We start from the raw sequence: 25,093 nt of genomic DNA, 5'->3' as shown, positions 1-25,093 counted from the left end.
CCCCATATGGAAACAATGAGTAAGTGAAGTATATTTTTAAATATTAAATAAGTGCATATATTTATTAACAAGACAATGGAAACAGAAAACCTACCTCATTTTTCCCCCTTGTCTCTGTAATTTGGAGAAAAGTTAGTGTATTAGTTTCCCATGGTTGCTGTCATAAATTACCACCAACTTGGTGACTTAAAACAATAGAAATGTATTCTCTCTCCATTCTGGAGGGCAGGAACCCAAAATCAGTATTACTGGGCCAAAATCAAGGTGTCGGCAGGGCTGCACTCCCTCAAGAGCTCTGGGGGAGCGTCCATTCCTTGCTTCCTCCAGTTTCTGATGACTCCCCGTGTTTGTGGCCACATGGCTCCATCCTCTGCCTTCATCCTCACTATCATCTCTGTGTGCCTAACTTTGCTTCTATCCTCTGTAATTATGAGAATATCCGTGATGGATTCAGGGCCCAAAAGGATAATCCAGTATACTCCCTTATCACAAGGTTTTAATTTAATCACATCTGCAAGGACCTTTTCTCCAAATAAGGTAACATCAACAGATTGCAGAGATTAAGATCTGATATCTTTGGGGGCTTTGGTGAGCTTTGACTAGGTACCGTATCTGACACGTGGGTGGAAGACTGTTCCAAGAGATGAAATAACCTAGAAAAAGTTACTGTGGTGAAAAGGAGATAAATAACATTAATGTGGTTAAGCTTATATTGGCTGGAATATAATGCTCTGAAAGGTTTTGACAAATACTCTTTATATCTGGCAATAATCAACATGACTATAGATAATGGGTCACCAGATTAATCTTAATCGTCACCTCTGACATTATATGATCTAGTGGAAAGGCATTTCTCTCCTTTGGCAAGGTTTGGAGTCTGTCCTTTGTGATACATCCCTGACAGGCCAGAATTCCGTACAGTCTGGGTCTCAGCGCCCCCTGGGCACCACCGCTCGCAGGAGCATCACCAGAGTGATTTGAGGGGCGTGTCTCTAATCCAGGCAGTATGTGACAGCGACCTAGGCACTATTCATGTATCATTTTAGTTTCTTACTTTGAAGTAATTTTAGACAACAAAGAAAAATGAAAAACTAATGAGGCTTAAAGGAGCACGTTTCATAGCTGTGTTTTGAAGAAAATTTGAAAATAGTTACTCCAGGTGTTTCTTTCTGCCACACGAGCTTTATAGTCCAGTGTTCTTTCTCTACAAGCATGAGCTTTAGGGGAAGGAAAGGCCTTATTAAACTTGACCTTTTAGACAAACCAAATCGGGTACACTTGTTTTCTTCACTGCTGTCTTCAGGAACATCTGAACTGGGTTTTGAGGCCGTTGGTTGAGCAGCGTCAGTCTCTGGCCAGCTCAGCTCCAACTGTGACGACGCAGTGGGGGGAGGCGGGCCAGAGGCTGGCGCATGTGTAGTCCCGTATCACCCCATTGGTGCCCCTTCTGGTCTTGTTTCTGGTGTTTCCAGCCCAAGCTTCCCCTTCATGAGTCTAAGGAAGAACAGGTGTAGTTTAATTTCTCTAACTCACTAATGGAAATGAGATTGAGAATGGGAGATCTAATTATATACTGTTTCCATTTGACTGAAATTACAGAAATGGACTGATGTGTGAAGTTACATGGAGAGAAGGAAATGGAATAGGAAAATTGACATTAATAGCTTTGTCACTGTGTGCTGCTTGAGTTTGAAAGTCTGAAAGCCTTCAATTTGTCGTTACTGAGTCTTATCTAGTTGGTCACTCTTCATCCAGATAAGGTAAGGGGCTCCCTGAGGATGGTGATGTCCTGGGAGAGCTCCTGACGCCTGACTTCACTGCAGTGCAAGCACGGCGACCACACGCAGTGGAACGCAAGGACTGCCCTAGTGTTCGGTCAGCAGCCGGAAAGGGCAGTCTTGGCCTGGCGAAGACACTATTAAGGTCTCCTAAACAGCAACGTTTATTTTGTATTTGGTGGTTTGATATTTAACCACTTATTTCTTAGATGTATCCTCTAGAATGGCACATTTTTTTCATTGATTTTCTAAGGTACACAACCTACAAATAGGAACCATTTAAACTGCTATCTATTAGAATAGATGGTTTCAGAAATTTTTACATTTAAAAGGTTTTATAAGAGATATATTGTATCCTTTTGTAACAGTCACTAATAAGTATTTATGGGCACACATTTAAATATCATTTACATCACACAAGAGTTTTATAAAATTATAGACTGAGGAGGGCTAAAATTATAGACCTTAGACAGTTTTGATAGTTAAAACCTTTATTTAATTTCAAGAATTTTTCTCTCTAATACTCCTAGAAATTATTCACATAGTCTCTGCCTGAAGGTCTTAGTGATAAGAAACTCATAAGACAACCTTTTTGTTATAAGTTGTTTATAAGTTTAAGGGAGCATATGTTTTTGTAGAAAGTATAACAAAATCAAAATTAAGATTTGTGTGCTTCCCTTTATCTTACTTTTAGCTTTCCTTTCAAAGCTTTATCCCTACTACCTTTGAATCCCATAAGTTTGAAACAGCAGTAGGGAACCATCACTAGAATGGCGTGCCTCAAATAGGGCAACAGTGTCACTTTTTGTTGTTGCCTCTGGCAGAATATTAATAAATCAGTAATAAACTTTGCAGCATTCCACGTGTCGGCCTCTACAGCCAGCTTACTTGTTGTACCCCAGGTCCTCAAGCATAGACATAATGCTCAGCAAGATAGTGTCCGCAGTGCAGGTGGTGGCCGAGTCTTTAGTGTTAACAGCACATAATTCACAGGGTGCCAACTTCTCTTCCCTTTATAGAGGATCGCCTGTTGCTGACAGATATCATACACCAATAAGAACCTAATGGGTTTTTCTTTCTCTTTAGAATTGTTTTCCTTTGAATAATCTGATGTCTTTTATTTAGACAGCTTCTACATATATACTCTATGTTTCTCAAGTTCTTCTTTAAAATCAACTTTTTAAATCACCTTTTAAAATAATTTTGTGCTTCCATATATTTTTGATATGTACAATCTACATAATACATTGTTACTTCAACTTTTGTATCGTTCCCTTTAGGTAATACATGACTTCTCAGCCTGATAGCCATAGGTTGATAGAGTCTAGTCCAGGGTCTGACGTTGGTTTTACTTCCACTTCTCTGTAGATACTCCGTGAGCACAAAGCAGTCATCATTCAGAAGTGGGTCCGGGGCTGGCTGGCTCGCACCTCCTACAAGAAAACCATGCACGCCATCATTTACCTTCAGTGTTGCTTTCGGCGGATGATGGCCAAGCGCGAGCTGAAGAAGCTCAAGATTGAGGCCCGCTCTGTAGAGCGCTATAAGAAACTCCACATTGGCATGGAGAACAAGATTATGCAGCTGCAGCGCAAAGTGGATGAGCAGGTGTGTTTTAAACAGGAGCCCTGAGAGTGCCTACATGCCTGAAGAAATCCACTGGGATTATGGTCAGTTTGTCTCCCCTGACTTTACCTTTCAGTCTTAGCCGAAGAGTAGGATACTAATGATAGTAATGAGTGTGGAAACAGGGACAAGCTCACAGGTAAGATTACAAGGACTAAGGCTGGAGATTATTTTTGAGAACACAACTAGTTTTACTAGCGCTCCAAACCTTTATGACCAAGAGCCATCATCTACTTTATACTTCACAAAACTCTGGCCATTACAGTCCATTTGCATGAAGTATAATGTTCCTTTTGCGGGTGAGTTGTTCAGCATTGAGGTGACCAAAGAATCAGGAAGATGTCAATGCTTCTGAAGAATCTGTAGCCTATTTACAGAGATAAAAGTTTGATTTCTTAGAGATAGTTACTAAGTAATATTTTAGCTCATGCTAAAGGTATAAAGGTAATTAGTAATACGTAAAGACCACAGAAGGTTAAAAAAACAATGAAATAGAATTCATCAGAAAGGTTTTCTGGCCCTGGCTGGCGTGGCTCAGTGGATTGAGTGCCAGCGTGCAACTCAAAGGGTGGCCAGTTCAGTTCCCAGGCATGAAACGCAACCACACACTGATGTTTCTCTCCTTCTTTTTCTCCCTCCCTTCCCCTGTAAAAACAAATAAATAAAATCCTTAAAAAAAAGAATGAAAGGTTTTCTAAGTGTGAGGAGAAGTTTTGAGGTGGTAAACAAAGATTTATAAGAAATTGGTGATTTTGAGGCCATTTTATCATTCTTAGGCATCACCTGGCTAACACATGGCTTTTCGTAGCACGGTGATTTGTTTTCAAAAGCAGGTATAGATTTTCCTATTTCTGGAGTAAGAATCGGGAAATTAAAAATTTCTCTGGTAACTGGCTTTGCAACTATGAGAAGAATCACTTCCTTGTTATTCATCTTGTAAAACAGAAATAGTGGTATCTATTCTCTCTTTGTATCACTAAGAGAGTATTGCTTTTGTTACTATAAATGTTGTGGTTAGAATTTTGGTTAGTTATCATAACAATATTCTGATAATATGGCATGAATATGATGAATAAGCCCGTTTTCTCATTAAATACATTTGATGGCGTGTATATTTACTTACGGTTTATGTGTGTTTAAAGAACAAAGACTACAAATGCCTCATGGAGAAACTGACCAACCTGGAAGGAATATACAACTCTGAGACTGAGAAACTACGAAGTGACTTAGAACGTCTTCAGCTGAGTGAGGAGGAAGCTAAGATTGCCACCGGGCGGGTTCTCAGTCTACAGGAAGAAATCACCAAGCTCCGGAAAGACCTGGAACAAACTCGGTCAGAGAAAAAATCCATTGAGGAGCGTGCAGATAAATACAAACAAGAAACTGAGCAGGTGGGAAGGAACTAAATGTTCACATTTTCACAAAGGAAATGAGTTGTCATCTTCACCTGGCCCTTATGGCTCTCTGTTGGTTTCCATCAAAGCTGAAATACAAATTTATTATTAGTGTTTCCCAGGCATTTCTTCCACAGGATGAGTCAGTAGCTGTAGGTCTTTTAGTAGGATCTTTGGACTCTAATGAGAACAGAGGAAATGCGCTATTGTAAGGAGAGAATTAGTGGCCCTGTCCCTACTGTATACTCTTTTTCTTTAAAAAGGAGTCTGCACTCTTTTTCTTGGGTTAACGTCATTAAGAAGCAAATCAAACAATGAACTCTCAATAGCTGATACTAGGGAAATTTATGGAAACCTGAATTAAGACTATGTTAAGAAGTCCAAGGCTGAAATCCAAAGGTCTGCACACTAAGTATAGCCAAGAGCTGCTATGCAGATAGAACCAAAAAAAAAAGAAAGAAAGAAAGAAAAAAAAATCTTTATAGATTGATCAGTGTTTCCATTCTACAAATTTCTATTAACTTATCTCAAAACTTTACTAAATACAGAAAAAAGTAAGGTTCTCAAGCAATAATGAAATGCATTGTTTAAACAAAATAAAAGTACCTCAACATAAGGCTTACTGGAAAGAAAGTAATTTTCAGAGACTCCACTCGTGTGACTATCTTTAATGAAAACAGAGTTGACTGTGTTGGGTGTAACGATGAGCAAGAATCCCAATATGCTGCTTCTGTGCTGGATTCTGAACATTAACTGCAGTGTGTAGAATGAGAAGCTCAGAAGGAGCTTAGATGCAATTTGGGTAAGATAGTATAGCTAGTAAAATTGCAGTCCTTCCATGGCATTCAGACTGCTAATAAAATAATTTCTCCTGTATCTCTAGCACATCTGGGTTCCGTATTATGGACATATCAGTACCATTTTTATGTTATTTTTAAATGTCAAGTTCCGTCAGAATTCAGATACACATTCAAAGCAATAGTCTTGAGTTTAAGATCTTATTTATCTGTCTGTCTATCTATCTATCTATCTATCTATCTATCTATCTATCTATCTATCTGTGTTATTTCTTGAGTCCACAGAAACTTTCCATCTGAATCTATAGAGTATTTAAGCTTGGTAGGAATATTCTCTTTTCCTCTCCAAAGTCAACTTCATACCTTACTAGTCTGATAGAAGAGTACCCATGAGCAGATTTAGATTCCTCCTTCCTTTTTTTTATTATCTCCTGTTTTTCACACTGATTCTTTTGGAGTGTAGTAACGGGGAAGAATGACAAAATTTCACTGTGACAACCAGTAAAACTTTCCAATCAGCCTGACTGAGGAGCCTAGAAGGCACACCGGAACAGTGGTCTTTAACCAGGAGCGTGCATCAGAATCTGCTGGATAGGTTTTGCAAAGACACCTGCCCATGCTCTGGGAGTGTGGGCTCAGCACATTTATTTTGGAAAAGCACACCCTTGACAAAGAGCAGCTTCTCTCAAAAGCACCTAGAGAACTGGAGCCTTTCTACTGAGGGTGGATGGTAAGGCCATGTCAGTATGGAGGGAAGAACCTAGACCATCAAGTCCTTCTGGACTGACTTTTGCTATGGCATGGGGTTATCTAACTTCCCTGTTCTTCAGGATCCTTATTCCCAGAACTCTCTTTCTCCTCTGAACTCCTGACGCTTCTCTTTATTATTCCCTATCACTTTTAGAATCCCTTCGATTTATGCTTAGAGAAGGAATTCAGATTTCATTCATCACAAGTACACATTTTATTGCAGAGATGAACTGAGTAAATTATGAACTTCGCGAAGTTATCTTTGGTTTTGATTTTTGCTTCCTGGGAATCCTTACCCAACTAGGAACTAGAAAGTTAAGTCAATGCTTTCTAAGAAAATGGATGGAACTGGAGAGCATTATGTTAAGTGAAATAAGCCAGACGGTGAGGGACAAATACCATATGATCTCACCTTTAACTGGAACATAATAAATAGAAGAAAAAAGGAAACAAAATATAACCAGAGACATTGAAGTTAAGAACAATCTAACAATGGGCAGGGGGGAGTGGGGAGGGGACAGTGAGGAGAGGGGATTACAGGAACTACTGTAAAGGACACATGGACATAATCAAGGGGGAGGGTGGAGGTGGGGGAGGGAGGGGGGTTCAGCTGGGGTGGGGTGGAGGGATGGGGAGAAAAGGCACACAACTGTAATTGAATAACAATAAAAAATTAAGAAAAAATTGTGATTAAAATACACATAACAGAATTTGCCATGTTCACCATTTTTCAGTGTATAGTTCAGTGGCATTAAGTATATCACCACCATAAGGTCAGTGTCTAAAGTGGAATAAAGGGACTTTACAACCTTGCAAAATTCTTAAAAGGAAATGAAAGGAAAATTCTCTCTTCCAAGACAGACAGACAGCAAGGAGCTTAAGAAAATATTCCATGAATTTCCAGAACCAAAATGCCATCCATATCTTTCTTAACCTCCTCGATCCCTCTGCTTGAATCATGGGTGCACATAGCTTTGTGCTAGGCTGCTGAGGTGAGAAGGCATTCTCGTCGCTTTAACAGCAAATGATTATGAGGTGCCAGACAACTGGTAAATGCTTAAGGTGCAAAGCAAACCAACAGCAGCAGTCGTCTGTCTTCCAGAAATTTCTAGTCTACTACGGAAGTAGAAGTAAATCACTTACAAGAGGCATATAGAGAGAGTCCTGTAGTAGCCTAGAAAAGAGACGTCTGTTTGGAGGGAGTTTTCAGGAAGGCTTTCTGGAGGGGATAATGCTTGAGTCAAATTTGAAAGGTGATAGATGTAACTAGGCAAAGAAATGAAGCACAGAAATGTGGAGGTAAGGGGTGACCGCTGCGTGTGGTCTTTATACTTAGTATCTGGCTTGCTTTGTCTATTGCAGCCATCTCAGTTTATTGTTTTATTTTATAGCTGGTATCAGTTCTGAAGGAAGAAAATACTCTGCTGAAGCAGGAAAAAGAGGCCCTCAATCACCTTATTGTGGAACAGGCTAAGGAGATGACAGGTAAGGCTCGCGTGGGCTCACACTAATGCATGCCAACCAGCTTCAGACCAGTGTTTTATAAGATACAACTTTGTTTAGAACTTAAATATTCTAAAAAGTTGAGGCTGTCATCAGTAAATTTATAATGTTCTAAGTGGCAAGCGCTCTAAATATTTTGGTTGAATTAGTTGGTGAACTTATAAATCTGGTCTCTCTATGTACAAATGTGAACTCATGTTTAGTCAATATCATATGATTAAAAAATTATTAAAAAATTTTAAAATTAATTTAAAGTTAAATTAATTGTTCTTCATGTATGATTTATCAGTTTTAGCTTAAAGGATTCATATTGATTTAGGAAGAATTCTTGAGCTAATATGTATATGTGCATATATATCTATATGTATTTTTATTTATTTACTTTTTTGCTAAATCTTTTACTTTTTGCTTTTTGTATATTATTCTTTCAAGATCAACCACTTTTTGCGACCAAACAGAAAAGCCCATTGACATTTTGAATAGAGAACTGATTACATGTAGACATTTATTCTATTTGCTCTTTGTGAGAAAGATTAGAATGGTGATAATTTACAAGAAATTCATATATTCGTAAGCATGGGATAAGAAGATGCAGATCTAAACTACAGTAATTGGTGGTAGAAACGGAAAGGAAGAGATGGATTGGGATGAGGATATATAACATGAAAAAATCAACAGAATGTTGTTTTTGATGTGGTATTCAAAAGAATAAAAATATTCTGAAGTTTTGATATATAAAAACAATAACAATATATTATTAGTAATGGGGAAATTGAGAGATAAAAGTACCTGCTTATGAGGAAAATTAATGAGGTCAGTTGTTGGAGTGTTAAATTTTGGTTGTCAGCTAGGGCCTCCAGATGGAGGTGTTCGGAAAGCACACTGAAATGAAGGGCAGAGAGAAAGAAATGAGCCTCAAGGTACCCATTAAAGCTGTGATGCTAAGAGACCCCTCTGTACTTTTCCCTACACTGTGCCCCTCCTCCCAATTAAAGGGAATAATATAAAGGAAAGAGAAGAATATCTGGAATTAAGCCTTAGTGGATGACCATATGTAAGGGGTAAATGAAGGGGGAAAAAAGAAGCCAGGGAAAAATTAAGAAGAGAAGGAGAAAAGTCAAGTCACTGAAGACATGGAAATAAGGCTGCTGAGGTACAGAATGTGATGAAAGGATTCAGAATGATGAGAACACTTCTAGGAAAATATACAATGTTATTTGAAACTGAACAATAATAACAAAGAAATGACAAGGGATTTGCCTAGGGAAAATTTGTTGGTAGCTTTGGGCACCTTCTGCAAACTGGTGGGACTAAAAGGCAATTTACAGTGTTACAGAGAGAAGAAATTCTTTCATGCTCTCATTTACAAGTTATTAAAGCGTTACGATAGGGAAACACTGGAAGCAGTTGTGATGAGACTCTTCCAGCCCTTGGCCTCCTGGAGCTGACAGAGAAAAATGGTGGAGCAATAGAAGCAGGCAGGGCGGGTCAAGATTTAGCCACAAAATATGAGGGTAAAATGGGCCAGAGAGGTAGGAAGCTTAATATTTATTAATGTGACTAGTAGGCTCATCGAGCTAAAACACACAACTGAGATTTGAGGCGTTTTAAAATTCTGCTTTATCTGCAGTCAGGGGCTAATCCCCAGTCTCCAGATGCTGTTCCAGGCAAATGCAAGCCACTGGCAACAGAGAGGGTTAGAGTGGAGCAGGTAAATGGAAAGGTCAGGGATTCCCCAGGAGCACACTGGAGAAGTAACACAGATGTCCAGGCATGGGGAGCTTATCTGGTTAGAAATGGGCAAGTAATAGGTCAGTGGGGGAGTTCAGAGCGCTGAAAACTGTTTAGTAGACGCAGAGACTGAGGCGAGCGGGCTTTGTGGCATAGGATAGCGAGGTCTACTGAGAAGCCACCGTTCCCTCGGAGACCTGAGGAATACCTGAGGAATATCTGGCTTTTTGACGGGTGCACTCATTTGGACAAAAGAATTTATATACAGCCTAAAACAGAGTACTATTGGAAAAAAAAATGTACACAGTCATACCTTGGTACTCGTCAGCCTCAGACCTCATCAAAGCCTGTACTCGTTGCACTTTGACGAGAAAAAATGTGTCGGCACTCAGCGCTTGCTCAGGACTCGTCACGCTTGCTGGGACTCGTATGGGTCACCACGCTGCCCCGCAAGAGAAAATGCCTCATCCTTCCCTGCTCTTCGGTTTCGGCACTTGTCATGAGTTCTGGAATGAATTAACAATGGCTGACAGTGACTGTCAGTGACTAACAATGACTGTACTTTTGTTACCTGACAATGACTAGTGGAAGTTACTGAGGATGTGCTATAACCAGTGAGTTAAGCAGTGGTACTAGGTCTGAAGTACACAGAACTCAGTAGGTGATCGTTACTATTATTAATAACGACTTCAGTTCTTTGGTCATGATATTTTCTCTCTCCCTATATTGACTATGAAGATACTCGTCATAGATCATGGTGGTGCTCACGTGAAACCCCTCGTGGAGAACCTGGAAGCGAGTGTGCGTGTTGGTACTGCTGTACTTTGTGGAGGCACCTTTGATGTGCTTTTCCCTCTTCTTTTTTTCAGAGACTATGGAGAAGAAGTTAGTAGAAGAGACAAAACAACTGGAACTCGATCTTAATGACGAAAGGCTGAGATATCAGAACCTTCTGAATGAGTTTAGTCGCTTAGAAGAACGATATGATGACCTCAAGGAAGAGATGACTCTGATGGTGGTGGGTCAAATACTTGTGCTCTTTTTAAATGAACAATTTTAAGCACATACAAAAGTAGGTAGAACAGTAGAATGAACTCCCACGTATCCCATGTACTCGTCACCTGATTCCGGAACAGCAAACACTTTTCTACCCCTTCATCCCGCCCCATCAATGAATGGATTGGATTGTTTTAAGGCAAATCTCAGAAATTATAGAACTTTATTTATAAATACTTCGTGAAGTCAAACACTTTCAAGGCTGGACTATAAGATAGTATAAAGTCAATGTAGCTGGGCTTTGTTTTATGTGTTGAATGACTTAGTGTAAAATTTGCATATAAAGCAAATATTTATATAATTGAGTATTTTCCTCCACTGGTTTTTATTATAATGTCAAAGACCTATTCCAAAAAGAAAATTCAGCCTCTGTTTGTAATAAATTATCCATTTCAAGGACTCTTCCACATCTGCCAGTGTACTTTTTAATAGTTCTCCACAGCCTCCCTGCTCTACTTCACCTGCTTCCAGGAAATGACAGAGTTCCCTGGCTCTCCTGTTCCCTAAAGGTGTCAGTCTGTAAGGTAACCTCCTGGTACGAATGGCCAGAAACGTTCTGAAATATCTTATAAAAAACAGATAATTTGATATCACCAGGGTTCAGTACTTGCTTCATATTTTGCTTCAATCTGGATCCTTTAAAAATGTGACATTTAAAATGTCAAAATAAAAGATTATGTAACAAAAGAAATGAAATAAAGTTACCACCTTGCAAGTGAGAAAGTCTAGTCTCAAAGAGGTTACAAAGCTAATTTAAATTCCACAGTTGGACCATTACTTCAGATCTCACTACTCTATTCTGAATTTGTATGTGACAAAGAGAAATTAGAAGTAAGAGCAGGTCACCATTATCCTTGCAGTGGACAAATGGGAAGGACCCTCAGAAGTCTTGTTTCCTGTGATCTTGCTGCTGCACTTGGCCCTGTGGGAACCTTTGCTCATTCACTTCTCTCATCCTACTCTGTCTCTAGAGTCCTTTTCCTTTGTCTTCCATCATCATGTTCCCCAGAGTTCCATTCTTGTGTGTATTTTATTCTGTCTACTAGCTAACCACACCAACGTGTGTGGTTATCTATACTTTAGGTATGGCTAGAGCTACACCATGTATCCCACTGGTTGTTTCAGAGGCCACTAGTTACTTGGGACATTAAGAAGTAGCCCTGGGAAAAGAAATGATTGAGATTAAATAAACGTGGGGATCAACCAGCTTAAACAGAGGTACACAAATTTTTTTTCTGTAATATTTTTTGGGATGCTTTAATAATGTGTGCCTTGTGAACCTCAGAAAATAAAATGAGGGGAGCTATTTATAACACTCTCTGAGCACATTCCTGAGACATCTGTGTGGTTAATGAGCCTCCTTAGTCAGAGAGACAGCCTTCTCTAGAAAAGGCCCTCCAGTAATTTCCTTCGTCCAGCAATTTAACAGACCTAGTCCTTCCTGCTGAGCAAGTCTCTGCCTGCTACTTGTTTCCAGCAGTGCTGTGGAAAAAGAAAGATGGAACCAAGATCCAGGGGTAGTTTAGCTGCTCTATCTCAGATTTCTCAGCCTGTAAGCCTCTCCACTGGACGTCTGTGACTCATTGTCATTCCTCTTGGGCAACAAAATGGTCAGAGAAGAGAAAGGGAAAATAGCAGAGAAAGGAACCTCAGGGTTGCTTGCTTCCTACTCAGCTCTTCATTACATCTCATTTCCCAGCTCCAGATGCAATCAAGATCAGAGTCTTCACAGAAAATGTTTGCTGAGAATGAAAAAATGACTTCATAACTCAGGACTAATTAAAATGTTAATAGCAACATCTTATTTTAGTGTTTAGATAGAACTTAGCAACTAACAGATGGGTACTTGGCTAATATTTCATTGACACTATTCTGCAAATGAGCTCTCACTGCCACAATGCTAATGACGCGTTTGCAGTTAGATAGATGGTGCTACTTGTTTCCAGCAGTGTTTCTACCTCAGATAGATGGTGGGGAAACCTAAGTGGGGGAACTTGATGGGTTGCCTCAGAGTACCACTGGTTACTACATTTGTTTTCCCTGGGACCAAGAAGAGGCGTGGGATTTTTCTCCAGGAACTTTCAGTTGTAGGGCTGAGGCAATGAAGGGCTAAAGAGTTTTAAGCCAACAATAAAAGGATAATGAGGCAAGTGAATCCACGCTCGTGAAGTGTTTGAAGATAAATTAATTCCAAGTAAGGAGGGAATCCAGCATGTCAACAATAGGGTCATTAATTTTGACAAAGGGAGTAAAACCAGATTCAAGAAAAGAAGGAATTATGGGAGAAAAGACAGATACGGAGAAGAGGAGGTGCCACATGCAGATCTTGAAGGAGAACATGATGATCAAGTCATAGGTTTGTCCTTGTAAAATGAATAACGTATTGAATGAAAACTGGAAGGTCACCAAGGGAGTTGAATTACTGCAGGGCCCTAACAATCAAAGCAGCATCGGCGACCATTAACTGAGTGCTTGTTATATCCCAGGCCCTATGCTACACTCCTTACTTGCACAGTCTTACTTGATCCTCTTATAAACACTATGAAGTAGATCCCCTTTCTGGATGATGAAAGTAAGGCCTGGAGAAATTGGGCAAGGGGCGGGTAAGTGGTGGGTTCCCACCCAGCTCTCTCCTGTTTCTGACTCAGAACACTTAATCACTGCTGTGTGTGCAGAGGTTACATTAAATAGAAAATATATTCACATAGCGTTGCTCCTGTTCATACCTTAAATGAATAAAGGTATGTTTAAAAGGTATGTTGTTTAAAAATACATAAATGTGAGAAAACAGGGGTCTCACTCTACTTTAATAAGCTTATTAAAACTCTTTATCCTAGGATTTATGGGCCTACCTGTTTTCCTTAATGACACAGCCAATTTGTTAAATAAACATCATCCTCTACAACTATTGCCTTGAGCTAGGAACTTTAAGTAAGAATGCCTGTGTGTAAACAGAGAGTAAACCTGAGTATCTTTGACTTAGGTGTGGCAGTTCTCCCATAGCTGCTAGATAGTTTCAGAGGTTCTGCTGTTCTTGGATCTTCCCTATGCCCTGGAGTACAGGTCGGGCTGGCCCGGGAGACTTTCGACCATCCTGCTGCTGGCTTCACTTTGTTTGCACAGATGGATCTGCTCCCGATAAGCATGGATGTTGGAAGGAAAGAGGCAAAGCAGCTCTTTGTGGCTTCGAGCTCTTTTCTGGTAGCTAGCGAAGGAGTAAAAAAATTAAAGAGATCAGAAAGCTCTCTGAGGCCTTTCTGAAGCTCCCAAGATCAGTAACCCTGTGAGATCCAGGCCACTGAACCTCTCTATCTCTTCTGCTGGGGCAGCACGAGGAGTGAGGAGCACAAACCCAGGCTTTTTCTTCTTTCTTCCTTCCAGCCATTCTCTATCCCCTTCTACAGAAAGGAAGGAACTACAATTGCTTAACTCTCTTATTCCCCACAAGCTTTCTGAATGCAGTATCATACTACCACATGTCATAAAAGTGTCTCCTGGACTCCCTGAATTAATAACCCCGGGATCTCCAGAATGTTCTTAGAGCAGCCTTCTTGCCTGTCCTGCATTGTTCATCCTTCTCTTTGCTGACTCAGGAGAGTCAACTTCATGCATAAAAGTGGCAGAAATTATAGGTACTTTGTGGAAACCCCCTCTTTTTTTCTTTTCAACTGTCCCCAAACACACATGGTGAAATGGCCATGCTGTCATCGAACATGTCTTGAGAACTTTTCGGTAAGGGTTATTCGCCTGCAACGCTGAAGTCCGTGTGTGGATGTGGAGGCGCCCTCCTGTGCTCCACCCCGTGTGGCCGGCCACTCACTGCTTTAAAAACCCAAAGAGGTTTCTGCTAATAATTACAGATGGTTTTCATCTGAGCATTTGATTTTGCCACTGTTCTTGTCATGCCCTGCGGGTGCATCTTCCTTTTTTTCTTTGAGGGGCTCAGAAGGTAACCCTTTTGTAGGATTTGGTCAGGACAACATGAAACAGATTGTCGGCCATGAGAATGGCATTCAATGAGTAGAGATTAAAACCAAGTAAAGGCGGGTGCTGTCTTAAGTATATCAGGTTTAATTTTGTTGTGTTGATTATACTCGGTTTATTTGCTTGCAGAATGTGCCGAAGCCTGGACACAAGAGAACGGACTCCACCCACAGCAGCAATGAGTCGGAATATACCTTTAGCTCTGAAATTGCAGAAACTGAAGACATTCCTTTGAGGACAGAGGTACATTTTAGACACCTATCACTAAAAGCAGGATATGATCATGCTGTCATTCGCAGTACATTTCCATTGTAGAACAGACCCCATTTGCCCATACGTGTATCATCCGTTTTAAACTATTTATTCTTCATAAGTGACTTATAGGTGCTTGAATAGTTGTGTACATACATACTTATCACATATATTTTTGTCAATGAACATTTAAACTCTAACATAATCTTGATGACCAGATTTTCCCTTTTATAATCCCCTTTCACACGTTAACATATTCTATGTATTAAAAAAAATAGCCTATCTTGAATTTATTTCAGACTGAGGAAAATTACTTAAAAAGTAAGCCCTTTGCCCTTGAGTATTGGAAATACCAGTCCCCAAGAGTTTAGTAAGATTGTTGCCTCTTCCACAAAAATACATGAAAAATAGCTTGTAAGTCCACCTTAGTGTTTTGTATTACGTGCTATAAAACCAAATGACGTAAAAAAAAAAAAACAAAAAAAAACCCAAAATGACGTATTGCTATAACTCCAAGAGTACAGTGACTTTAAATTAGGTTGTTCCCAACCCGATTCTCAGATCTTCTTTTTAAATATATTAGTTTCAGTAATGGGTAATTTGGGCACAGCTCTTCTATTTTTATATCATTTTCTGAGAAAATGGCCAGAAATAGACTGCTTCTGGCACAGTTGCTGAAAGAAATGGGGTTCTCTTCCTTGCGCCTCGCCGTGTGGCTTCTCTCTTCAGCAGCATGGTGAGCCCGTCCTCAGAATGCAGGAGCAAAAGATGCCAGGTCCAGAACTGGCACATTGTCAATTCGGCCACATTCTATGGTCAGGCCAGCCCAGACTCAAGGAGTGGGAAATAGACCCCATCTCTTGATGGGAGGGAAGGCGTCCGTGTTGGGAGAAAGCCTTGGGCCATCTTTGTATGCTCCCTTATACAAAGATGGCCCAAGGCTTTCTCCCAGCTTCTGAGCCTCTAGAGAACGTGTTGGTCTTAGTGGGAGAACTCCGTCCAGTGGTCTGAGGGAAGTGTGTTAACAGACTGTCGACTTCGATGTAACATCCCTGAGCAGCGCCTGCATGGGAGGCGGAAGCCCGGCCGCAAGGGTGTTTGCTGCAAATTAATTTGTACTAAACTCAGGACAGAGGCCTCTTGCTCCCAGTTTTGATTGAGGGCAACACATTTTTAAGCTCAAAATTCTTCTATGCTTAACCTCATTTTTACCAGTACCAGCATTTATCAGTGTGTTTTTTTAAATTTTTAATTAATTTATTTACTTTTTGCTATTTTTTTATTGTGGTAAAATATACATAACAATGGGGGTTTTTTTCTTTAAATCACAGTAACTGCTGTTCTGGGCAAGGTAATGTTTACTGATGAAAGTGTAAACTAGCCCAACCAGTTTAACAGACTTAAAAACAAAGTTTAGATATTTATTACTAAGATGTTTATATTAGTACATTTCAATAGCAAAAAAAATTAGGAACAACCTCAATGCCTGTCACTACAGAAACAGCTAAGCAAATGATGGTACTACATGTCAAAACAGCCATTAAAAATTACAGTCTCAAATATACTGTGAATTTAGAAAACAGTTGTGGTACAATGCTAAGCTTTAAAACAATACAAATGTATAATGAAAATATTACTCTAATTCTATAACTCTTTAGAAAAAAGACTGAACAACAGTTGTGGGTTTTCTCTGGATATGAGAGTTGCCTACATTTTTCTTCTTTGTACTTTTCTTATTTCCTAAAATTTCAATAAAAACTTATTTTGCTTTTATATCAGAATAAAAAACACTCATTTAAAAAATTCGCCATTGGAAATATAAGATTAGCTAATCAGTTAGGAATTATAACTTAGACCATTTAGTTAAGTAAATGTTATTACTGTTCTCTCTTTCTCTCAAACAAAAAGAGACTCCTTATCATTTTTTAAATCTAAAGATACAGTTCTTTCCCTTCTTACCTCATTAAAAGTTCAAACTCAGGGTACACAAGGTAAAACAGCTATGACACTCTCAGAACTAACATGATGGTGCTTAGTTTTTTTCGTTTGCTTAACTTTATTTAGTGTGTCTTTATCTATCCTAGTAGTTCTTACTGTGGTTCTGTGTTAGAACCAATTGCCATACTTTTAAAATGCTACTAGGTTATCTTTCTGTTCATCAAGGGCTATATATGTTTTCATTTTTCAGTTTTTTCTGCATCTGATCTCAATATATTTATGCTGGCCCTTTACCTTTTAAAAATTATGTTTCGTGATTACAAAAGAATTAAAATATAGAAGTGAGTAAAGTAGAAAACAAAACGTTTTTATGCCTCCTATTCTCCAAGGTAATCATTGATGGCCTTCTAGATTCTTGTATGGTATATGCTAGGTGTGTTTAAAAGTCACATATATTTGTATTTTTTAACAAAATTTAAGGTCATAATACTATCATGCACCTAGTATATTTCACTTAATGCTTTTATCTAGGACATATTTATCTACTCATATATTGTATTCCTTATAACAGCTACAAAACGTGTCATAATTTGGCTATACCATAATTTATTTAAGAAACACTCCTATTAACTAATATTTGGGTTCTTTCCAGTTTTTCGCAATTAACAAAAAAATGCTGTTAGAACATCTTTTTCCACATATTTTTGTGTACTTGTATAAGTTATTTCTGTCGGGTTAATTCTTAAACATATATTCCTATCTTAAAGAGTATCACACATTTAAATTTTAATAAATTTTAAAGAGCAAGGGCTAACTTGCTCTTTTAAATGGCTTACTTATACTGCCACCAGTATCATGTAGGACACTCACTGCTAACACATGGCCTTATTAACCTTTCCAGCTCTGCCAGTCTGGTGGGGGAAACGCAGTACCTCACTGTTGTTTAACTTGCATTTCTCCATTTATGAGCTAGGGTGGACAGATCACTTCTATATTCTTTGGCCCTTTATGTTTCTTCTGTAAGCTTGCCAATTTTTTTTCTGTTGGGCTGTTCATCATTTTCTCTTCGGCTTCTACGTCTTATGGGTTGTCTTGACCATCTTATTTTTTCTGGGGTTTAGGAGCCAAGTGAGAAGAAGGTACCTTTGGACATGTCATTGTTCCTCAAGCTCCAGAAGCGGGTCACGGAGCTGGAGCAAGAGAAGCAGATGATGCAGGATGAGCTGGACCGCAAGGAGGAGCAGGTGCTCCGCAGCAAGGCAAAGGTGCGCTGTGCTGTCCGAGTCCAGGGCCGTGGGCAAACCGAGCACTGAGGCTGGGACTTTATGTCCAGTCCTGCAGTCTCTTTGTAATGAAAACTCAGCCCAGAAGTACTTTAACCGAGTAGGATTTGGTTTGAGTAGCGAGGGCTAACCTCTCCTCACTGTTTTCTGCAGAGCAAGGAAATATTCTGAGTAAAATTGTAACAATTAAAATATAACTACTTATTTGTAAAGTTTTTAACTTACATTTTCCCTAGGAAGAAGAACGACCACAAATCAGAGGTGCGGAACTGGAATATGAGTCACTCAAGGTAATGGGAAGGTTGTGCCCAGGGCTTTGAATATCTTGTTTTGGCAAGAGGCCTGCTGAGAGCCTCTCTTTCTCAGAGAACATCTTTTAGGGCACCTGCAGCCCTAGCTTAAGACTTTCTCAGGCATGACTTCTAGCCTTGTATTGTTTCCTTTTATGGGTTCTCATCTGTATGAGATGGAGTTCAGAAACAGGAGCAGTAGCTGCCATTTGAGAGTGTGGCAGGTAGTAGAGAACAGGGACTCTAGTGTCAGACGGCCCGGGTTCAAATGCTAGATCCACCACTGCGTGGCTGTGTGCAAGTTACGTGTCCTCTCTGCCTCACTTTTCTCATCTGTGAAATGGGGACAATGACAATGTTAATCTTATAGGACTGTCGTGAGGATTATATGGACTAATCCATGTAACCTGCTTAGAATAGTGCCCAACACTTTATTTAATAGTACCCAGCAAATGTTGGCTGCTGTTGTTATTATCATCATTTTAAAATATAGATATTTTACATATCAGCCCTAATTCTTACAACAGTCCTGCAAATCAGTATTTTAGTTCCCATTTTACTGATAAGAAAATTGAGGCCAAAAGATATAAGTAACTTCCCTAAGATCACCCTTCTGGAAGTCGACAGAAATGGGATTTGGACCTTGGTATCTCTGGCTCCAAACCCCATGCTCTAGTCACCAAACCTCACTGAAACTATGTGCTTGTGGAGAAAGATAGCTGGGAATTAGTTTGAAGAGTAGAAACACACTCTAACTTATTTTTTTAAAAAACAGCTGTTGGGAGAAGGGGGATGAAGGTGGAGATTGTGTCTTCTTAATGGTCAAAAGCAATGTCTAACTAGATAGTTACAAGCTGCCACTGTGTGCCCCAGAGCACTTGAACGAGGGAAAGAAACTGGGTTAGGAACAGTAGTTTCTGAAATACAAAGCATTCTGGGTAACATAGGAGTTGAAGTTTAGTGGGGGGAAAAAGAGTCCATTACTTGACACAGAGCAGGCTGTGCCCACCCCTCACCCCCAGCCCCTTCGTCTGGTTTCCAGAGTCAGAGTCTGCTGAGCCCCGAAACGTCTGAGCTCTCAGGAGGTCTGCTCTCAAAACACCCTCAACTTCAAAACTTTTCTAGGTTGTTAATTAATGTATTGGCCTTAAATTAATTTTTCTCAGATATTTTCTGCTTATGCCATTTTTTTTTTACTATTTTCCACTTTTGTATAGTCTTAGAATAGCTGCAAAATTATGGTAAGGTTTATGATTAAAACCAAACAAAGCTAAAAGTTAGAAAAGCCACAAAATAGTATTAGGAAACTCATATTATTTTTAAGTTTTTATGTATATTTGACAATTTCTAGGGTTTCTCTAAACTATCCTGAAGGGTTTTTTTTTTTCTTTTTCAGTAATATTACTTCAAGGCTAGTCCTGATGTATTATTTCCTAACACTGTGATTTGGTACATAACTTATGCATGTTAATAGGCCCCTATCCTCTGTCAATTTGCTACTTCCCACTGTCCAGAACCAATTACTTCTTCCTCCCCAGCCTATATGGCATCTTGTTACAGAGAATGCCGGACCTCTACCCTACCCAATCCCACAATTCTTTTTTTGTAATTGTTGACACTATTACAGATGCCCCTTTTCCCCCCGCCCTTTGCCCACCTTCCCCCAGTCCCCACCTCCCCGTCCCCTGGCTGTCACCACGCTGTTGTCTGTGCCAGTGGGCTACGCATGTGTGTTCTTTGGCTGATCTCTTTACCTTCTTTTATCAAGTCCCCCCACACTCTCCCCTCTGAGATCTGTCAGGCTGATTCATGTATCCGTGAATCAGCAGCTCCAGGGATAGGGCCCAGCAAGCTGTTCTCCAGGTGTTCCTGATGTACATCGAAGTTTGGGAAACACTGCGTCAGAGCTTAAGTGTCATGTTAAAGACAGTCAGATGTCTTCTGTTGCAGGAATGGGCAATGCAAAGCTGGTTACCAGTTGGTGGGAGACTGGGGACAAGAAGGAGCATTATTTTTTCACATAAGAATGGATTAATTCATGAAAGAAAGAGTTATTTATTCTTAACTAGAAAAAAAGGGCTTTAAATAGTTTTACTATAACATGTTGAAAGGTCTGATATGGTGCTACAACCTTTGCCTCTCTGGAAGAAACAATCAAATATTTTATCCTTATATGGAGGTACCTCATGTCCACTATCATAAGGCTTTATCTCGTGTACTAAATAAGGCACCACGGTGTTTTTAATTGTCTTATTTTTTTATTTAAAAAAATTTAACTATAGTTTACATTCAATATAAAATATTTTGTATTAGTTTCACATGTAACCGTGGTGCTTTTACATGACTGTCTACTGTTTCTCAGCTGGCACTCAGTGACATTTGCGTTTTAGTGCCAGTAAATACAGTTTAATGTCAGAACTGTTCTGGGTTCCTGTTGCCGTTGTTTGAGCAGAATGTGCAGAGAGCAGCACCAGCTGGTGGCATAAGGATGGCTGGCAGTGCTTGCAAGTGTGGAGGGGTAAAGGATGTGGGTGCCCTGCCGGGTGGCGAGGGAGGAGGTAGCCCATCCTCTATCCCCACCTCTTAGAGCCTCTGCTAGCAACTTCACAAGCAGTTCACACAGGAAAGAACTGTGAAAAAAGTATATTTGTTGTCATCGAAACACCGAAGGGAAGTTTATTAGTTTAAGTGATGTGGTAATTTTTTAAATTAGAAGTTAAAAGCCTAAGATTTCAGTAGTCTTTCCATTCTGTTTTACAAAGAAATAAGAGGATGCTACTCTTATTTCAGGGATCTACTCATTTGAACTATTCATTGGAAATAACCTGACTAGCTGGACCCTCATAGCTGCCCTTATATTTATTTACCCACAAACAAAACCTGGGCTTCCTAGGACTGGGCTAAACTTACCTTTTGGAACTTGGCAATCTCTCCAGGCCTGTGAACACACCCTGGGCAGGCCTGGAATAAATTTGACTCTGAAATTTGGGCTGATGAAGCTAACTACCGTTTACCTTGCTACGTTCCACTCGATGTCAGACTTCCTTAATTTGCAGAGCAGAGTTCCAGGAGAACCTGGGAAGACATTCACTAGGGTAGCTCTGATGATCTTTTCCAGCAGAACTCTTCTGCCATCTCAGGGGAAGCCAAGCATTCCAGTATAAAGTTGAGGATGACTACAATGAACTATTCTTTGTCTCTTCACACAGCGTCAAGAACTGGAATCAGAAAACAAAAAACTGAAAAATGAGCTAAATGAGTTACGCAAAGCCCTTAGTGAGAAAAGTGCCCCGGAGGTGACCGCTCCGGGTGCGCCAGCGTACCGGGTCCTGATGGAGCAGCTGACCTCCGTGAGTGAGGAGCTTGATGTCCGCAAGGAGGAAGTCCTCATCTTGAGGTCTCAGCTGGTGAGCCAGAAAGAGGCCATCCAGCCCAAGGTAAGCACAAGCAAGTGGTTAAAGAGGGTGTTTGGGTGCTGGCCTCTGTTTCTTTCTGTCCCTTCTGTCCATTGTATAATGAAGCCAACACTTAAGAGCATTTTTAGTGTAAATAAGGATATTATCATTTTTTTTTAAAGAATCTCAATGTTGTTTTAAAACTGTTGCAAATGTCAATTGGACTGAACACTTTGTTCAGTAGGGAAATCCCAAATGGTTTTCAAAGTCGCATCCCTCATTCATGAGCACAGGGCTTTTAAAATTAATTTTTGTGCTAATTTGGCCACAATAAATTTGATCAAAAATTAAATATTATTAAGTATAAAAATTCATAAATTGTCTTGCTGTGAGATGGTTTTAATACAACTTTAAAATTGTTTGTTGAAATAGCCCGATTAACTGTAAAGGTAATGTGAACAGATTGGAAATGAGATCAGTGAGTGGAAGTTATCTGCAGAGAGTTCTGCTCACTTCAGGGAGTTGTTGAATAGCGCGAGCTGTCCCAGCAGGGAGGGGCTGTATTTCTGATTCAACAAAAGGGGCCATGCTAGAGGATGTAGATGGCCCTTTGAAAGCCTTCCCTGCCCTCAGGTATTTTGAGACCTAGTGCTGCCATGTGCTGATTAGAAATGGGCCTTTTTGTCACTTGCCAGCAGACAAAAATGATCTGAGTAGCCTGGCTACATCCTGAAGCCTGGCCTGTGTCCCTGCCCGTGTTCGTGTAGCGAAGTGTTACCAAGACTTGAGGCAATCAACTGTCCCAACTGCATGACGTGTAAAACATGACTGTGGTATACGATGAACTAGATGCTTGAAAGATCTGAGAGTGCTTCTCTTAAAGAATGGTAGTTCTGCATATGGTTAAGATAGTGAACCTGGCCCTGGCTGGTGTGGCTCAGTGGATGGAATGCCGGCCTGCGAACCAAAGGGTGGCCAGTTCGATTCCCAGACAGGACACATGCCTGGGTTGCGGGCCAGGTTCTCAGTAGGGGGCACTCCAGAAGCACCCACACACTGATGCTTCTCTCCTTCTCTTTCTCTCTCCCTTCCCCTCTCTAAAAATAAATAAAATCTAAAAAAATTATATTAAAAAAAAGATAGCGAACCTGGCACATAGGTTTGGATTTCATAACGGTAACTCTCACCTAGGATTAACACTGATCCAGAAAATACCAAATTCTGGAATAGCCCAGGGACAAATGGACTTCTATAAAGAAATGTCCTTCCTTATTTTAAAACAAACACAAACCTCTTAAATCTGAAATGAGAAGTTGGAGAATGGAATCTCTCCTTTCTTTTTTTTTTTTTTTTTTTAACTTTTTTTTTTTTATTGTTATTTAATTACAGTTGTATGCCTTTTCTCCCCATCCCTTCACCCCACCCCAGGTGAACCCACTTCCCTCCCCCCTCTCCACCCTCCCCCTTGGATTTGTTCATGTGTCCTTTATAGTAGTTCCTGTAATCCCCTCTACCCACTGTCCCCGCCCCCACCCCCCACCCCCGCCCTTGCTATTGTTACATTGTTCTTAACTTCAATGTCTCTGGTTATATTTTGTTTGCTTTTTCCTTCTATTGCTTATGTTCCAGTTAAAGGTGAGATCATATGGTATTTGTCCCTCACTTCCTGGCTTATTTCACTTAGCATAATGCTCTCCAGTTTCATCCATGCTGTTGCAAAGGGTATAAGCTCCTTCTTTCTCTCTGCTGCGTAGAATTCCATTGTGTAAATATACCATAGTTTTTGGAACTGCCCTTTGACCCAGTAATTCCGCTGCTGGGATTATACCCTAAGAACACTGAAACACCAATCCAAAAGAATCTGTGCACCCCAATGTTCATAGCAGCACAATTTACAATAGCCAAGTACTGGAAGCAACCGAAGTGCCCATCAGCAAACGAGTGGAATCTCTCCTTTCACTTGGCCCTGTACGTACATCTCGCCTTCCTTAGGGCTGTTTCAGTTTGGTTCCCATGACAACCACTCGAGACCGGCTTCCTCTGCATGCAAGCTGGAGCAGAGTCCACAGTCAGGATTTCTCTCCCTGGTTCCCTTGTTACAAACTGCTATTCTCATAAGAAACTTCGTTAAAAGTTAAGAAAAAGAAAAATGAACCAAAGGGCATGAAACAGTCCATCTAACAGAGCACACAGTTCTGGGATCACACACCGTCACTTACCCAGCTCACAGATTCCATGCGACAGCTAAACCGAAGCCAAATCGAGGCTTCTGCTCTCCGAGCTCCCAGCTTACACATGGCAGCAGCTTGTCCTCCCCTAGGGAAAATGCCCTGGGGGCTATGTGAGACCTTCCAAATACCCCAGGGCTGTTCGCCCCACTCAGTTTGTGGTCATAGACACGTCATTTCACAACCTCTTTGCAGGACAGTGGTGATACCCAGTGAGCAAGGTGATGATTCGGCCCAGCCAGGTCTGGTCTGTCCACTCCACCTCCGTGAGAATTCGGGGAGGCTTTACCTGGACAGATGACCTCCTATCAGGACATTACTGCAGCTCTCACAGACCTGGGAAAAGGGTTTCACTCATATACACTGACAGAAGGGCCATTTTCTCACAAACTCAGAAATACTTTACAATTAGAAAAAAAATGCTGAAAGAATTCCAAGTACTTATCCCTGAGAATTAAGACAATATTAATGTCCACCTCATGTCTGTTCCATAAATATTAATTTATTGAGTTTTAGGAGAAACAATTCATGGGTATTTTTACAGTTTATTTGTTAGGATGGGGACTCAATGATAAAATTTATTTATGGAACTAAGGGTTTATTGTTTTCTCCTCTTTTTTTGTGCTTGCTGACTTGTGATTTTCAGGATGACAAGGTAATTATAAAATTTTTAGTAAGTACTATCTAATCCTAATTTTAGTTTACAAATATCCCTCAGTGTATGCAACTGATGCTTTCTGGCCACCTAGTCTATTTTGATATTTAGAAACTGATTTCCTGTTTTGACCCCTCCTTGTTTGGGAAGTCAGTGGGAAAATATGGGTGTAGTAGTCTGGCTCACAGGGAGGTCTTCATGACTCCTACTTCACGGTCACCTCTGTGACTCACTGTGGAAGTTATGGTAGTCCGTCCACAAGGGGGAGGGAGGCCCTTAACGTGGAGCATGCTTAAACGCACAGGCTCTCCCATGCCCTCACGTCGACCAGCTATGGGTTTGTTGGCCAAGGATGAAGAGGAGCCTGAGTTGCTTAGCACACCTGGGAAGGGTGGGATTTTCCTACAGGTTGCAGCCGTTTCAGGACTCCTGG

General features: G+C 40.3%; 1 protein-coding gene across 4 annotated transcripts in view; it reads left to right on the top strand.

Annotated features, from left to right (window-relative positions):
* Positions 1 to 25,093, top strand: part of MYO5A (myosin VA) — a 172,647-nt gene that overhangs the window by 114,712 nt on the left and 32,842 nt on the right. For all 4 annotated transcript variants that reach the window (XM_053928126.2, XM_053928125.2, XM_053928124.2 and 1 more), the window contains exons 21-28: positions 3,147 to 3,386; positions 4,547 to 4,795; positions 7,737 to 7,830; positions 10,449 to 10,597; positions 14,749 to 14,862; positions 17,931 to 18,074; positions 18,329 to 18,382; positions 21,592 to 21,819. In XM_053928126.2, the coding sequence (XP_053784101.1) occupies positions 3,147 to 3,386; positions 4,547 to 4,795; positions 7,737 to 7,830; positions 10,449 to 10,597; positions 14,749 to 14,862; positions 17,931 to 18,074; positions 18,329 to 18,382; positions 21,592 to 21,819 (1,272 nt within the window). The remainder of the gene's footprint in view (positions 1 to 3,146; positions 3,387 to 4,546; positions 4,796 to 7,736; positions 7,831 to 10,448; positions 10,598 to 14,748; positions 14,863 to 17,930; positions 18,075 to 18,328; positions 18,383 to 21,591; positions 21,820 to 25,093) is intronic.

The sequence above is a fragment of the Desmodus rotundus genome, chromosome 7 (assembly GCF_022682495.2).
Source record: "Desmodus rotundus isolate HL8 chromosome 7, HLdesRot8A.1, whole genome shotgun sequence".
NCBI lineage: Eukaryota > Metazoa > Chordata > Mammalia > Chiroptera > Phyllostomidae > Desmodus > Desmodus rotundus.
The sequence above is the reverse complement of the archived record's forward strand: the minus strand, read 5'-3'. Positions and strand labels throughout refer to the sequence as shown.